Source organism: Carcharhinus amblyrhynchos, chromosome 13 (genome assembly GCF_965287045.1).
Source record: "Carcharhinus amblyrhynchos chromosome 13, sCarAmb.v2.hapA, whole genome shotgun sequence".
Taxonomy (NCBI): domain Eukaryota; kingdom Metazoa; phylum Chordata; class Chondrichthyes; order Carcharhiniformes; family Carcharhinidae; genus Carcharhinus; species Carcharhinus amblyrhynchos.
Genome location: NC_137336.1, coordinates 74,544,964 through 74,560,568, shown reverse-complemented (window position 1 = coordinate 74,560,568; position 15,605 = coordinate 74,544,964). Strand labels below are relative to the sequence as shown.

Here is a 15,605-nt window from a genome sequence, read left to right as displayed (position 1 = left end):
TAGATACGCATGAGGATTGGAAGTGTGCCCAATGACAATTAAAGCCCATTTAAAGGCCAGTTGAAAGATATTTTGTGTGGCCAATCTACTTCTTTGGTTGGCAGGAGGACCAATTGGCCAAACTACCTTTACGTTTTAGCTACAATATCATTCCAGGATGGGATAAAATGCCACGGCTGAAATAAAATTAAGAAGGATGAATTATGACTGAGGTGTGTGTTTGAATGTCCTGCCTTGACTTAGTTTGCTGCATTTTTTCATCAGGATTTACATTTTTACTGGTTTGCAACTTCTTGAGACAGCTGCACAGCAGCTGTTGCTTTGAGTGAGCCCATTAGAACCATAGAAACGTCACACACAGAAAGTGGCCATTTGGTGCATCTTGTCCAAGTCAACCCCACCTAAGAACATAAGAAATAGGAGCAGGAGTAGGCCATCTAGCCCTTCGAGCCTGCCCCGCCATTCAATAAGATCATGGCTGATCTGTCGTGGCTCAGTTCCACTTTCCCGCCCTCTCCCCATAACCCTTAATCCCCTCTCATCAAAAACCCATCAACCCACGTCTTAAAAATATTTAGCGAGGCAGCCTCCACTACTTCAACGGGCAGAGAATTCCAGAGATTCACCACCCTTTGAGTGAAGAAGTTCCTCCTCAACTCCGTTCTAAACCGCCCCCCCCCTTTATCTTGAGGCTGTGCCCCCTAGTCCTACTGTCTTTTTTGAGCGGGAAGAGTCTCTCCACCTCTATCCTATCCATCCCATTCATCATCTTATACGTCTCAATGAGATCTCCCCTCATTCTTCTAAACTCTAACGAGTACAAGCCTAGTTTATTCAGCCTCTCCTCATAGCTCAACCCCCTCAACTCCGGTATCAGCCTAGTAAACCTCCTCTGCACTCCTTCCAAGGCCAAAATATCTTTGCGCAGGTGCGGCGCCCAAAACTGCACACAGTACTCCAGCTGCGGCCTCACCAATGCCCTATACAGCTGCAGCAAGACCTCCCTACTTTTATATTCAATCCCCCTCGCTATGAAGGCCAGCATCCCATTCGCCTTCCTGACCACCTGCTGCACCTGCAGGCTGGGTTTTTGCGACTCATGCACAAGGACCCCGAGGTCCCTCTGCACCGTCGCCTGCTGCAGTTTTTCGCCATGTAAGTAATAGTCCTTCCTACCATTCTTCCTACCAAAGTGGACCACCTCACACTTGCCAACATTAAATTCCATTTGCCATTTCCTGGCCCATTCGCCCAGCCTATCTAGATCCTTCTGCAGATTCTCCACACCCTCCGCACAATTTGCCGTTCCCCCAATCTTGGTGTCATCAGCAAATTTCGACACCCTACGCTCGGTTCCCTCCTCCAGATCATCTATATAAATGGTAAAAAGCTGAGGCCCCAGCACCGACCGCTGGGGCACTCCACTAGTCACCATCCGCCAATCCGAATAGCACCCGTTGACCCCCACACTCTGCCTCCTATTTGACAACCAATCCTCTATCCACGCTAACACCCTACCCCCAACTCCATGTCCCTCGACCTTCTGCAATAACCTCTTGAGGTACTTTGTCAAACGCCTTCTGAAAATCCAGAAAGACCACATCCACCGGCTCTCCTCTATCCACCGCCCTAGACACATCCTCATAGAACTCCAGTAAATTTGTCAGACACGACTTCCCTTTAACGAAACCGTGCTGCATCTGCTCTATGAAGCAATTCCCCTCAAGATGCCTCGCAATTTCCTCCTTAATGACGGATTCTAACATTTTACCTACCACAGACGTTAAACTAACCGGCCTATAATTCCCCGCCTTTTGCCTGGCACCCTTCTTAAACAACGGCATAACATTAGCCGTTTTCCAATCCTCTGGCACTTCCCTGGAATCCAGCGACGTCTGGAAAATAACCACCAAGGCATCCACTATCACCTCTGCCATTTCTTTCAGAACCCTCGGATGCATTCCATCCGGTCCTGGGGACTTGTCCACAATCAGCCCCTCCAGTCTGTCGAGCGCCGCCTCTCTAGTAACAGTAATGTCATTAAGACCCTCCAGTCCTACCACCTTTCCATCACTAACACCCGGCAAATTATTCACGTCCTCCTCCGTGAAGACCGAAACAAAAAAGTTATTCAATACCTTAGCCATATCCCCATCCCCTACCACTAGGTCTCCTTTCTCATCCTCTAAAGGACCAACGTTCACCCTAGCCAGCCTCTTCCTTTTTATATATTTATAAAAACTCTTGCTATCCCTTTTTATATTAAGCGCTAGCCCAGCTTCATAGTTTCTCCTACCCTTCTTTATCAACTTCTTTGTCAATCTTTGTTGACATTTAAACCTCTCCCAATCCTCTTCTCGCCCACTACTCTTAGCTACTCTAAATTCCTCCGCTTTTAATTGAACACTTTCCTTCACCTCCTTTGTTATCCACGGCTTATTACCTCTCTTCCTACTGTCCTTTTTGACCATCGGAATAAATTTCTGCTGAGCACCAAGAAAGATCTCCTTAAAGACCCTCCACTGCTCCCCAGCAGACCCTCCCTCCAACGCGCTCCCCCAGTCCACATTCGCCACCTTCCTGCACCCAGCCGAATCCCTGTAGCTTACAGTACTTAAGGTGCAGTTCCAGGTACTTTTCAGAAGAGTTTTGGGTCTCAGCCCCCACTATTAACTTGGGCAGTGAATTCCAGACTCCCACTACCCTCTATGTAAAACAGTTCTTTCTCATATCCCCTCTACGTGGTCTGCCATTTCTCTAGGTTCTATCCTCTGGTTATAGCATTTTCCATCGAGGGAAATAATTTCATCCTGTCCACTCTATTTCTTCATCTCATAATTTTGAACATCTCAATCATGTCACCTCCTCAGCCTTCTTTGTTCCGAGGAAAATAATCCCAATATAGCCCATCTCTCCTCATAGCTACACTTTTCTAGCCCTGGCAACGTTCTTGTAAATCTCCTCTGCACTCTCTCCACAGCAATTACATCCTTCCTGTATATAGTGACAATAACTGCTCACCAATTGAGGCTTCACCAATGTTTTATACAATTCCAACATTATATCCTTATTTTTATATTATGTCCCTCTACCAATGGAGGAGAGCATTCCATATGCTTTATTTACAATGTTGTCTACTTGAACTGCTGCCTTTAGGGACCTGTATACTTGCATGCCAAGATTTTTCACTTCATCTACACCTCTTAGTATTTTGTCACTTATTGCATATTCCCTTGAACTGTTTGACCTCAATAAATGCCCTAACTCTCACTTTTCTATGTTAAAATCCATCTGCCATTTTACTGCCCACTCCCACAACCCATCTATTTCATTTTGGCAATTTTAGCTATCCTCTACGTTATCCACTACTCGGCCAATCTTAATGCCTACAACTTTCCCAAATGTGCCCCCCATGGACATGTTCAACTCTTTGATGTATAACACACACAGCAAGGGTCCCAACACAAAGCCCTGTGGAACAGTACTTAAAACAACTTTCATTCACAAAGACATCCATCAACTATTGCCATTTCTTTTCTGTTACTAAGTCAACTTATCCAGTTTGCCACGTTACCCTGTGTCCATGAGTTTTCGCTCTTTCGACGAATCTGCCATGTGGGATCTTATCAAATGGCTTGTTGAGATCCGTTTGTATAACATGCATTGCACAACCTTCTTTATAGTAGTGATTTTATGAACCCTTCTTGTCACTGCTTCAAAAAATTTGATCAAATTTGTGAGCCAAGAACTTATTTTAATAAGTCCATGCTGACCATTCCTGACTAGTCCATGCATTTCTACGTGATAGCTAATCCTATCTCTCAGGATTGATTCTTCTCATTTGCCCACCACTGATGTAAGACTAACTGACCTTTAATTGTTTGGCATTTCCTTCGATCCCTTCAAAAATAATGAAACTGTTTTATTTCTTCACGAGTCCAGTACCTCCCCTGTATCTAGTGGGGATGGAAAAATCATCCTCAGCATCTGCTATCTCCTCCCTGATCTCCTGGAGCAACCTCAAACAATCCATATAGCCATAGTGACTTTAAAGGATTCCAACCCTTGTACTTCCTTTCTCTTTGATTATCAGAAAAGCCATCAGACTTTTGAATGGACCTACCTCGCACTAAGTTGATCTTTCTCTACACCCTAGCAATGACTGTAAGACTATATTCTGCACTCTTGTTTCCTTCTCTATGAGCAGTATGCTTTATCTGTATAGCATGCAAGAAACAATACTTTTCACTGTATGCTAATACATATGGCAATAATAAATCAAATCTCGTCCAACATCTGTGTTCCTCCTGCGCTATTATATCTGCATCATCCCTTTCCTTTGTAAATAGAGAGACAAAATATTCATTGAAAACCTTTCCCATAGCCTCTAACTACACACAAGTTTCTTTCTTCAACTCTGATAGGTCCCACTTAAGTAACCTTTTACCGTTAATATATTGTTTTAATTCAGGTCAGAAACTCCAACATGCTTTATTAAGTCTGCCTGGATCATACATTTTGCAATTTGATTTTGGTCAGGGTAAGCATGAGATGTTTCACTGCAAGTATGATTCAAATGACCCACTGGGGGGGCTTTTTTCAAACAAAGTTATTTCAGAATAGAGTAACATATAGCAATAGCTTTTATCAATTACCAACAAGAAAGAAAAAACAACTATGATATTGTATGACCCTTAACAAATATGTGTAATGTTCCAACCAAACAAGTTTCCCTATAAACAGACATCTGCCACAGGTTTAACATAGAAAATAAGGATGCTTACCTGATGCTGGATTTTCAAGTTTTGGTTGGAGCCTTGTAACTTCCAGCTGTAGTCAAGGTAGAAAGAATGCCACTTCTGACCTCTAACATTCAGTGAACCACTGAAAGAGTCAGAACTCTCACTCCAGTAAGGCGCTTCCAGCTAGCTAGCAGAATTTACGATACCAGGGAGAGAGAGAAAAACACTGCTTTTTAGTTTGATGTCCAAACACCTTTTAAACTAAAACAGTAGCGAGCAACCCAAAACTGAAAATGAAAGAACTTCTGTCACCTGACCTCTGAGTCATAAAGGTTTGTAGCATGGAAACAGGCCCTTCAGCCCAAACTGTTCAGACCGTCCAGTTTTTGCCATTAAGCTAGTTCCAATTGCCTGTGTTTGGCCCATATCGCTCTATACCAATCTTACCCATGTAACTGTCTAAAAGCTTTTTAAAAGACAAAATTGTAGCCGCCTCTTCTATTACCTCTGGCAGCTCGTTCCAGATATTCACCACCCTCTGTGTGAAAAACTTGCCCCGCTGGAGCCTTTTGTATCTCTCCCCTCTCACCTTAAATCTATGCCGTCTAGTTTTAGACGAGAGGGAAAAGATGCTGACCTTATCTGTACCCCTCGTTATTTTATACAGCCGTATAAGATCACCCCTAAGCCTCCCCTGCTCCAGGAAAAAAGAAGTCCCAGTCTATCCATCCTCTCCTTAGAACTCAAATCATCAAGTCCCAGTAGCATCCTAGTAAATCTGTCAGTCATTCTTCCTCCAGCAATTCAGGGTGATTTAAAAAAAAAATCCCAGAAAATGCCTGAGGCCCAGAGCAAAAATAAACAAAACCCCATTAAACCAAAGCAGCAATAAAAAGCCTTCTAAGCAGACAGCTTAGCAGCAATGAAAAAAAAATGTGCTTACAAACTGCAGGGAACAGTATTTTTAAAAAAAAATACATTTCTTAAAGGCACACGAGCGTCACATTGGTTTATCTTCAACTTTACTTGCTAATCTTTTTCATGCACTCTCTTTGGTTTCCTTTTTTTTTATTCCCTGGATTTAAGGGCAGTACGTGGAATAGTGGTTAGCACTGCTGCCTCATAGCTCCAGGGACTCAGATTCGATTCCTGCTTGGGTCACTGTCTGTGCAGTCTGTGTGTTCTCCCCATGGCTTTGTAGGTTTCCTGTGGATGCTCTGGTTTCCTCCCACAGTCCAAAGATGTGTGGGTTAGGTGGATTGGCCATGCTAAATTACCCCTCAATGTCCTGGGATATGTAGCTTGGAGGGATTGGTGGGGTAAATGTGTGGGATTGTGGGCATAGGACCTGGGGTGGGATTGTTGTCAGTGCAGACTTGATACTGTAGAGTTTCTATGATTTCTTATATTTATCTAAGCTATCTGAAGTGCTTATTTCTTTGTGCCTATCATACACTTGTGTTTCCTGTTTGATCTTCTCCTGTGTTCTTCTAGGCAACAGGGAGATCTAAATTTGGCAGTACCATTCTTTTGGAGGAGACATATCTACTTTGTACATTTAAGATCTTTTTCTTAATACTTGCCACTGGTTTGCTGCTGATTTATCCTTTATCTGCTGTCAGTCCACCTCAGTTCTTTCCCATTCCAGCAAATTTTGCCTTCTCTCAGTTTAAAACTTTAATTCCTGTTTTATCTCTGTTGTTTTCCCTGTGAATGCTAAATCTAACTGAATTGTGATCACTATCCCCAACTGTCACTTCGCACACTACTACTTCATTCCCAAGACTGGGGCTCGAATTGTATCTCCTGTTTTTTTTTCACTAATTGGTTGAAAAAAACTCGTATAAACACTGCATAACCTTTTCTCCCTCAGTGCCCTTTATATTGTTTGAACCCCAGTTAATATTGGGATTGTTGACATTTCCTACTGTTGTTGCTTTCTTGTTTGTACAGGGAGAAATGTGTCCATGTATTTGTTCCTTTATCGCCTTTTCACTATTTGGGGGTCTGTAGTATACTCTGTGGTGTGACTGCTCCCTTTTCTTTACTTCTAAGCTCAAACCATAAAGCCTTGCTTGTTGACCCATTTAGTATATTGTCCCTTCTCACAATTGGAATTGATTATTTTAACCATTTGTGTTACTCCCCTCCTTTTTTAATCTCCCATTCTGTCATGTCTGAAGATCCTATAACCTGGGATATTGAGCTGCCAATTTTGTTGTTCTAGCAAGGTTTCCTGCCTCATCTAATGAACATTTCCAGAATAGTTATTTTTTTTCACATTTACAGCATCACGTGTATTTGATTTTACGATAGCTAATCCTTCTAACTTACATATTTTTTCACTACGGGGCAATTTAGCATGACCGATCTGCACTTCGGTCTGTGGGACGAATCCCACACAGACACAAGGATAATGTGTAAACTCCACACAGACCGTGATCCACGGCCAGAATCTAACCCGGGTACCTCACGCTGTGAGCAACAGTCTAGTTAGTGTTTCTTGAATGTTTCACACTGTGCATGATGATTATTAATAGTGTTCTTTAAAATACTGGCGATTAACTCTGATTCTTGTTTTATTTTCTCTCTTGTCTCCAGTCTTTGTGATAATACTCTCACAGATTCTTGTGCCGAAGATCTTTCTTCTGTTCTCAGTGCAAATTGGAGACTGAATGACTTGAATCTGGGTTTGAATAAACTAGGAGATTCAGGAGTGAAACTTCTGTCTGAAGCTCTGAGGAAGCCGGACTGTAAAATACGGAAACTTCAGTAAGTACCAGACAGTATGAGATTATAATCTGAAATTTTCACCTGTTGGGCCCGTGCACTTGGGCCTAGGATCCGATTTCACACTGGTTGTCCAATTAATAGCAGCCAGTGTGAGATGTGTGCTGGATAAGACCCAACGCTGCTCAAGAAAGGCATAGGGTGGACATGGAGAGAAAGGAATGCATGGGCTTGCACTTATTATGTGCTCCCTTGGGATTGTTGCTGTGGAGCTGTCTCAGCAACAGGTCTCTGGTGACCTGTAAAAACTAAGAATGTTGCACAGATTATGTGGGCTGCACATTTCAAGCACTAATCACAATCCCCGCACAGCTGTTAATTTCATTTCAGCCCAGACATTTCATCCCTCCCTGGATCGAGGTTGCAGCTAAAGTATAAAGGCTGTTTGGCCAATTGACCCCCCCATCTGAAAGCAGTAGAAGCAAATGTGCATGTAAAATTGCATTCATTTGGCCTCCCTATGGGCTAAATTGCTTATTTGGTTCTCAGCATGTGCACTTCCCACTCTTGTGTGCATCTGCCAATTGAAATACTTTGAGTGCACATGACATCAGGATTCGCACCAGTTTGGAGATGTGCTGTCCTGAGTAACGTAAAATTCTGGCCTAATCTACTGAATATTCAGTGTATCTTGAGTACTGTTATTGGTACAAAAATAAACACTATATATTATTATTATTATTAGTAGTAGTGTCAGTTGTTTGAAAAAAAAGTGCATTTACATTGCATCCTGTTTCTCTCCCAAATCCCAAAGTTTGGGATGTCAGTCCCACAGAACTTTGTGTAAATGGTGCAGGAGAATATTTTGATGTTGCACCTGTGAGGCTCCTTCTTTTCCTCGGATATATAGTTCTGCTGTGGTCACAGCAGCCCTTGACTTGTGAAAAATAAAGGGATTGGATGAAAGTGAATGGAAGGTTAAGAATATACTTAATAACAGATGACATTAACACAGTAGTGAGAGGTCATCTTAGTTCACAACATTAAGATGCGAATGAGTTTAATTTGAGATAAAACTAGCTCAGGCAAGGCGTCACTTGTGGGAGTCTTTTATAGGCCCCTTGTGTTTGTCACACTTTCAGACAGAGTATGCAGCAGGAAATTTTAAAAAAGCACTGCAGTAATGATGAATGATTTTAATCGTCTTATATGTTTGGACGAGTCAGATTAGTAATGTTTGCCTGGATAATGAATGCATTTTGTGTGTCCAAAGTAATTCTTAAAAGCAAAATTCCCCAGTGCCAATAACAAAATAGCTGTTTTAGACTGGTAGTGTGTAATGAGACCAAATTTATTAGTGGTCTTGATTTAAAGGTGCATCTCAGAAGCAGTGATCATAACTAGAATTTTATCTTTGGTTTGAGAGTGAGAAGTCTAGGTCGAAATCTAGTGTCTTAAAGTTAAATAAAGACAATTCAAAGGTTATGAGGGCAGAGTGGGCTAAATTGAATTGGGAAGATAAGTTAAAAGTTAGGAAGATACAGAAACAGTGACAGACATTTAAGGAGACATTTCATAAATTTCAAGAAAAATATATTCCAATGAGGGGGGAAAAAAAAGTTGATGAGAAAGATGCAACATCTGTAGCTAACAAAATATGTTCAGGATAGCATGAAATTGAAAGGAAAAACATTAATATTTCCAGAGATTAGTGGTAGGTCACAGTTTAGAAACCAGTAAAGAATGTTGGGGGGGAAAAAGCAGGAGAAATTAGTGTGTGAGAGAAAATTAGTTAGAAATATAAAAGCTGCCAGCAATTCTCCAAGGGTAGGACTTTAAGCATGGTGGGCAATTGACCATGGGACCAGAAGTGGTACTGCAGTGCTGTGTCTGAAGCTATGTCCTTGGACCGTTGCAAAGGGAAGCCCTGAGGATCATGGGCAATTGTGGCATTATAGGGTGGCCATTTGTTCCCTTAGCTCCAACATTCCAGCAATGGGAGAGGAATAATCCCGTAATAGGTGAAAGTACAAAACTTGAAATTTTTATATGCGTTTAGGGTTACCAGGAGAATCCAATCCATTGAATTGCATAGTGATCCACCCTTGGCCAGCCAGTGGGGTGGGGGGTGCAGGGGGAGGGTTTATAAAATTTTACCCCCAAGTGTTGATATGGGATAAGAAAACCAAAGTGAGCATTGTTCCCTGGGAGAGTGAGATTGGAAGATTTATACTGATAATGAAGGGTGGCATATGGTGCCAGGGACTCAGGTTCAATCCCAGCCCTGGGTCATTATCTGTGTGGAGTCTGCCAGTTCTCTCCTTGTCTGTGTGGGTTTCTTTCGGGTGTTCCGGTTTCCTCCCATTGTCCAAAGATGTGTGGGTTAGATTAATTTGGCCAGGCTAAATTAACCCTAGTGTCAGGCGATTAGCAGGGTAAATATGTTGGGTTATGTGAATAAAGCCTAAGTGGGATTGTGATTGGTGCAGACTCCTCCTGCACTGTAGGGATTCGATGATTCTATGAAACAAGGAAATAGCAGATGCATTGAATGGGTAGTTTGTGTCTGTCTTCACTGCAGAAGGCACAAACAAAATTCATAGAATACTTGAAAACTTGAAAATCAAGAGAAAAGAGGAATTTAAAAGCATCTTGGTCACTATGGGAAATGTATCCTAGAAACTATTAAAACCAAAAGTTGATGTGTCTCTTAAATTGATTGCAGATCCTCAGCAGTTAAAATAAGTGGCTGCAGAGGTAGTGGATGAATTGGTTGTGAACTGCCAAAATTCTCTCTTCTGGAAAGGTCCCAATGGATTGGAAAATCGCGAATATAACATTTCTATTCAAGAGAAGTTGGAGACAGAATGAGCAACTATAAGCTTGTTAGCCTAACATTTGTCATGGAAAAAGCTAGAATCCATTATACAGGAGATAATAGCAGGACTTTAGAAAATGATAATAAAATCGGGTAGCGTCAACACCATTTACTGAAAGGGAAATCATGTCTGACTAATTCATTGGATTCATTTGAGGAAGCTTGGTAAAGCTAAATAAAGGAGAACGTGTAAATATGGTGTATTTGGATTTCCAAAAGGCATTCTTTAATGTGCCACATTAAAGATTATCATCCAAGTTAAAAACTCATTGTGTAGATGATAACAGATTCACATGGATAAAGGACCGATTCGTTAACAGCAAGTAGAGAATTGGAAATATTGGGTTATTTACTTGTTGGCTTCCTGGTAATAATAGATTGCCGCAGGATCAATGATGGGGCCTCAACTATTTATTTCTGTGCAAATTAATGAAGGAACTGAATGAATTGTTGCTAAATTTGTTGATGACACAAATGTAGGAAAGTAAGTTGTCAAGATGACATAAATAATCTACGGAGGTATTTATAGAGGTTAATAGAATAGGTAAAAATTTGGTAGATGGAGTACTAGGTGAGAACGTGTAAACTTGTCCATTTTGGCAGAAGAAATAGAAAAACAATATTATTTGAATGGAGAATGACAGTAGACTACTGTACAGAGGGATCTGGGTGTCTTGGTATGTCGATCATCAAAAGTTGGTAAGGAGCGCAGCAAGTGATTAGAAAGACAAAATAGTATGTTGACATTAATCTGGACACTGTTTCAAATGGCCCAAGTATATCTCTAGTAAATAGAAGATCCTGAGCTCAAACCTCAACTGTGGCTTTAATAAGAACTAGGAGCAGGAATAGACCATCTGGCCTCTGGAGCTTGCTCCACCATTCAATAAGATCATACCTAATCTTTTTTCTGGACTCCGCTCCACTTACCTGCCCACTCACCATAACCCTTAATCCTTTAGAATTCAAAAATCTATACCTTTGCCTTAAAAACATCCAATGAGGTAGCCTCAATTGCTTCACTTGGCAGGGGATTCCATAGATTCACAAGCATCTGAGTAAAGAAGTTCCTCCTGAACTCAGTCCTAAATATACTCCCCCTTATTTTGAGACCATGTCCCTTAGTTCTAGTTTCACCCATCAGTGGAAACAACCTCCCTGCTGTTATCTTATCTATTCCCTTCATTATTTTATCTGCTTCTATAAGGTCATCACTCATTCTTCAAAATTCAAATGACTATAGTCCCAGTCTTGTCAGTGTCTCCTCGGAACCAACCCTCTTCGGCATCAACCTGGTGAATTTGCTCTGCACCACCTCCAATGCCAGTATAGTCTTTCTCAAGTGAGGATACCAAAACTGTACAGAGCACTCCATATGTGGCCTCATCAGCATCTTATGTGGCTGCAACATAACCACCTATTTTTAAACTCCATCCCCCTCGCAATGAAAAATGGAATTTTATCTGCATTCTTAATTACCTGCAAACCAACATTTTGCACTTCATGCACAAAGACACCCTCTGCACAGCAGCATGCTGCACTTTCTTTACCTTTTAAATAATAGTCCATTGTGCTGTTGTTCTTACCAAAATGGATGACCTCACATTTCCCAACATTGTAGCCCATTTGCCAGACCCTTGCCCACTTACCTAAACTATCTCAATCACTCTACAGACTTTCACTTTCCACTGCACACTTTGCTGTACCACTCATCCTAGTCTCATCTGCAAATGTCAACACACTACACTTGGTCGCCAACTCCAAATCATCTATGTAAATTGTCAGCAATTGCGGTCCCAACACTGATCCTTGAGGTACACCACTAGTCACTGTTCGTCAACCAGAAAAACACCCATTTACCTCCACTGTCTGCATTCTGTTAGTTAACCAATCCATGCTAATACATTACTCATAACATCATGTACCTTTATCTTAGTCTTTGGTGCAGCACCTTGTCAAATGTCTTCTGGAAATCCAGATACACCACATACACAGGTTCCCCATTGTCCACTGAGCATGTAATGTTCTCAAAGAATTCCACCAAATTAGTTAAACATGACCTTCCCTTCATGAACCCATGCTGCATCTTACCAATGGGACAATTTATATCCAGTTGTCTCACTGTTTCTTACTTGATGATAGATTCAAGCATTTTCCCTACTATAGACATTAAGCTAACTGGCCAATAAGTTACCTACCTTTTGTCTACCTCCTTTTTTAAACAGTGGCGTCACATTTGCTGTTTTCCTATCAGCAAATTTTGGTAAATTACCACTAGTGCATCTACTATTTCTTCCGCCTTCTCTTTTAGTACCTTGAGATGCATTCCATCAGGACAAGGAGACTTGTCCACCTTTTACCCCCATGAGCTTTCCCAACATTACCTCTGTAGTGATAATCATTTCTAGGTCCTCACCTGCCATAACCTCCTTGTCATCAACTTTTGGCATGTTATTTGTGTCTTTCACTGTGAAGACCAACACAAAATACTAGTTCAATGCCTTGGTTATTTCCTATTATTAAATCCCACTTCTCAGACTCTGAATGTTTACCTTAGCCAGTTTTTTTTATTGGAAATATTTCTACAAATATATAAAATTTGTTTTTTATTATTCTGAGCTACTTTACTCATAATCTATCTTACTTCTATTTATAACTTTTCTCATGGCTTTCTGTTGACCTTTGAAGATTTCCCAGTCCTCTTGTTTCCCATATTCTTTGCAAACTTGTGCGGTACCCCACAAGTCACTGCCTGCCAATCAGAGATCCATTTATTTCAGTTTTTGCTTTTCGTCTGCTAACTAGCTTTCTATCCATCTTAAGACAAACCCACCATTCAATGCGCTTTAACTTTATATACTAATCTGCTTCGTGAAATTTTGTCGAAAGTCTTCTGGATGTCGAAATAAACCACATCCACTGGTTCTCCCTGTTCAACTCGACTGGTTACACCTACAACGAATTCCAGTAGATTTGTTGAGCATGATTTCCCTTTCATAAATCTATGCTGACTTTGCTTTCCAAATGCTATGCCTTGATCATGGATTCTAGCAACTCCCAACTACTGATGTTTGGCTCACTGGTTTATAGTTCCCTGTTTTCTCTCTACTTCCCTTTTTGAATAGCGAGCTTGCATTAACTACCCTCCAATCCGTAAGAACCATTCCAGAGCCAAAGAATTTTTAAAGTGATCACTGATGAATCTGCTATTTCTAGGACCATTTTGTTAAATACATTGGAATGAAGCTTATTCAGCCCTGGAGATTTATTCGTCTTCAATTCCATTTATCTCCCCAAAACCATTTCTCTACTAATACTGACTTCCTTTAGCTCCTCACTAAAACTTGTGTTTCTGCTGTATTATTCATGTCTTTCTTTGTGAAGACAAAAAACAAAGTACGAATTTAGCTCCTCAGCCATTTCTTTGTTTAAAGAACAGGTCCTTTAGCCCGCCAAGCCTGCACTGATCACGATGGCTGCCTAAACTAAAATTGTGTGCATTTACGGAGTCCATATCTTTCCATTCCCAACCTATTCATGGATTAGTTTAGTTGTCCCTTAAATGCCATTGTCATACCTGCTCACCACTTCCCTGGGCAGCAAGTTCCAGACATTCAGCACCGTCTGTGTTTATAAAAAAAAATCTTGCCTCACACATCTCCCCTAAACTTTTCCCCCAGCACCTTAAACCTATGGCGCCTACTACTTGTCTTTTGTACCCAAGCAAAGAGTATCTGACTATCCACTCTGTCCATGTCACTCATGATCTCTACCAGGTCACCCCTCAACCTCTGTCATTTTAATGAGAACAAACTGAGTTTATCCAACTCTCCCCATAGCTAATGCCTTCCAAACGAGGCAACATCTTGGTAAACGTCTTCTGTACCCTCTGCACAGCATCCACATCCTTCTGGCAGTGTGGCAACCAGAATTGTACTCAATATTCTATATGAGGCCTAACTAACGTTCTGTACAGCTATAACATGACCAGCGAATTTTTAGCTTGATGCCCCAACCGATAAAGGCAAGCATGCTGTATGCCGTCTTGACTATCTAATCCACCTGCATTGCTGCTTTCAGTGATCAATGTACACATACGCCAGATCTCTCTACCTATACTCCTAAGGGTTCCATCATTTACTGTATAATTCCTACATGCATTGGACCTTCTAAAATGCATTACCTCACACTTGTCTGAATTAGACTCCATCTGACATTTCTCTGCCCAAGTCTCCAACCGGTGTATATCTTGCTGCATCCTCTGACAGTCATCTTCACTATCCACAACTCCATCAATTTTTGTATCGTCTGCGAACTTACTAATCAGACCAGCTACAGTTTCCTCCAAATCGTATAAACAATAAAGGTCTCAGAATTGATCCCTATGAACATTAGCATTATGAATTCCTACATTTCTGACTGTAATGGGCACACATTCATTTGTCTTTTTTTCCTGTTTACATATCTATAGATACTTTTACAATCAGGTTTGATATTCCCCACCACCTTACTATCATACTTGATACTTTTCTTCTCTTAATCGATCCCTTGGTCTGCCTTAGCTCCATTTTAAACTGCTCCAAATCTTCAGGTCTATTGCTTTTATGCTAATTTGAGTGCTCTTTTGCATCAAATGCTCTCTAATTTCCCTCGTAAACCATGGTTTGGCCACAGTTCTCTTTCCACTCTTGAACTAAATAGGAATAAACAACTTTTGGAGTTCACCCATTTGTTCCTTGAATGCCTGCAATTGCCTGCCCACTGTTTTTCCTTTCAGCAATGTTTCTCTGTCCATCATGGACAACTTGTGCCTCATACCATCATAGTTACCTTTTATAGAGATTCAGGCCCCTGGTCTCAGAATCAACAGTTTCATTATCTACCTTGATAAAGAATTCTATCATTTTATGGTCACTCATCCCCACAGGTTCTCTTGCCACTAGATTGCCAACTAATCCTTTCTCATTGCACAATACCAAGTCCAAAATGGCCTGTTCCCTTGTTGGTTCCTCAACATAGAAAATCATCTGTGAAATTCCTCCTCTTTTCTACTGTGACTGATTTGTCTCACCCAATCTATATGCAGATTAAAACACCCATAATCACAAATGTTCCTTTATCACATCCATCTCTGATTTCCTGCCTAATACTATTCCCAACATTACCACTGAAGTTTGGTGGTCTGTATCCCACCCTACAAATGTTTTTTGCCCCTCGCGGATTCTTAACTCAACCCATACTGATTCCCTATCATC

The 15,605-nt window shown here is 41.2% G+C and overlaps 1 protein-coding gene across 2 annotated transcripts in view; it reads left to right on the top strand.

Annotated features, from left to right (window-relative positions):
- Positions 1-15,605, top strand: part of LOC145351990 (NACHT, LRR and PYD domains-containing protein 3-like) — a 97,321-nt gene that overhangs the window by 74,779 nt on the left and 6,937 nt on the right. For both annotated transcript variants that reach the window (XM_080201843.1, XM_080201842.1), the window contains one exon: positions 7,344-7,514. In XM_080201843.1, coding sequence (XP_080057969.1) covers positions 7,344-7,514 — 171 coding nt within the window. The remainder of the gene's footprint in view (positions 1-7,343; positions 7,515-15,605) is intronic.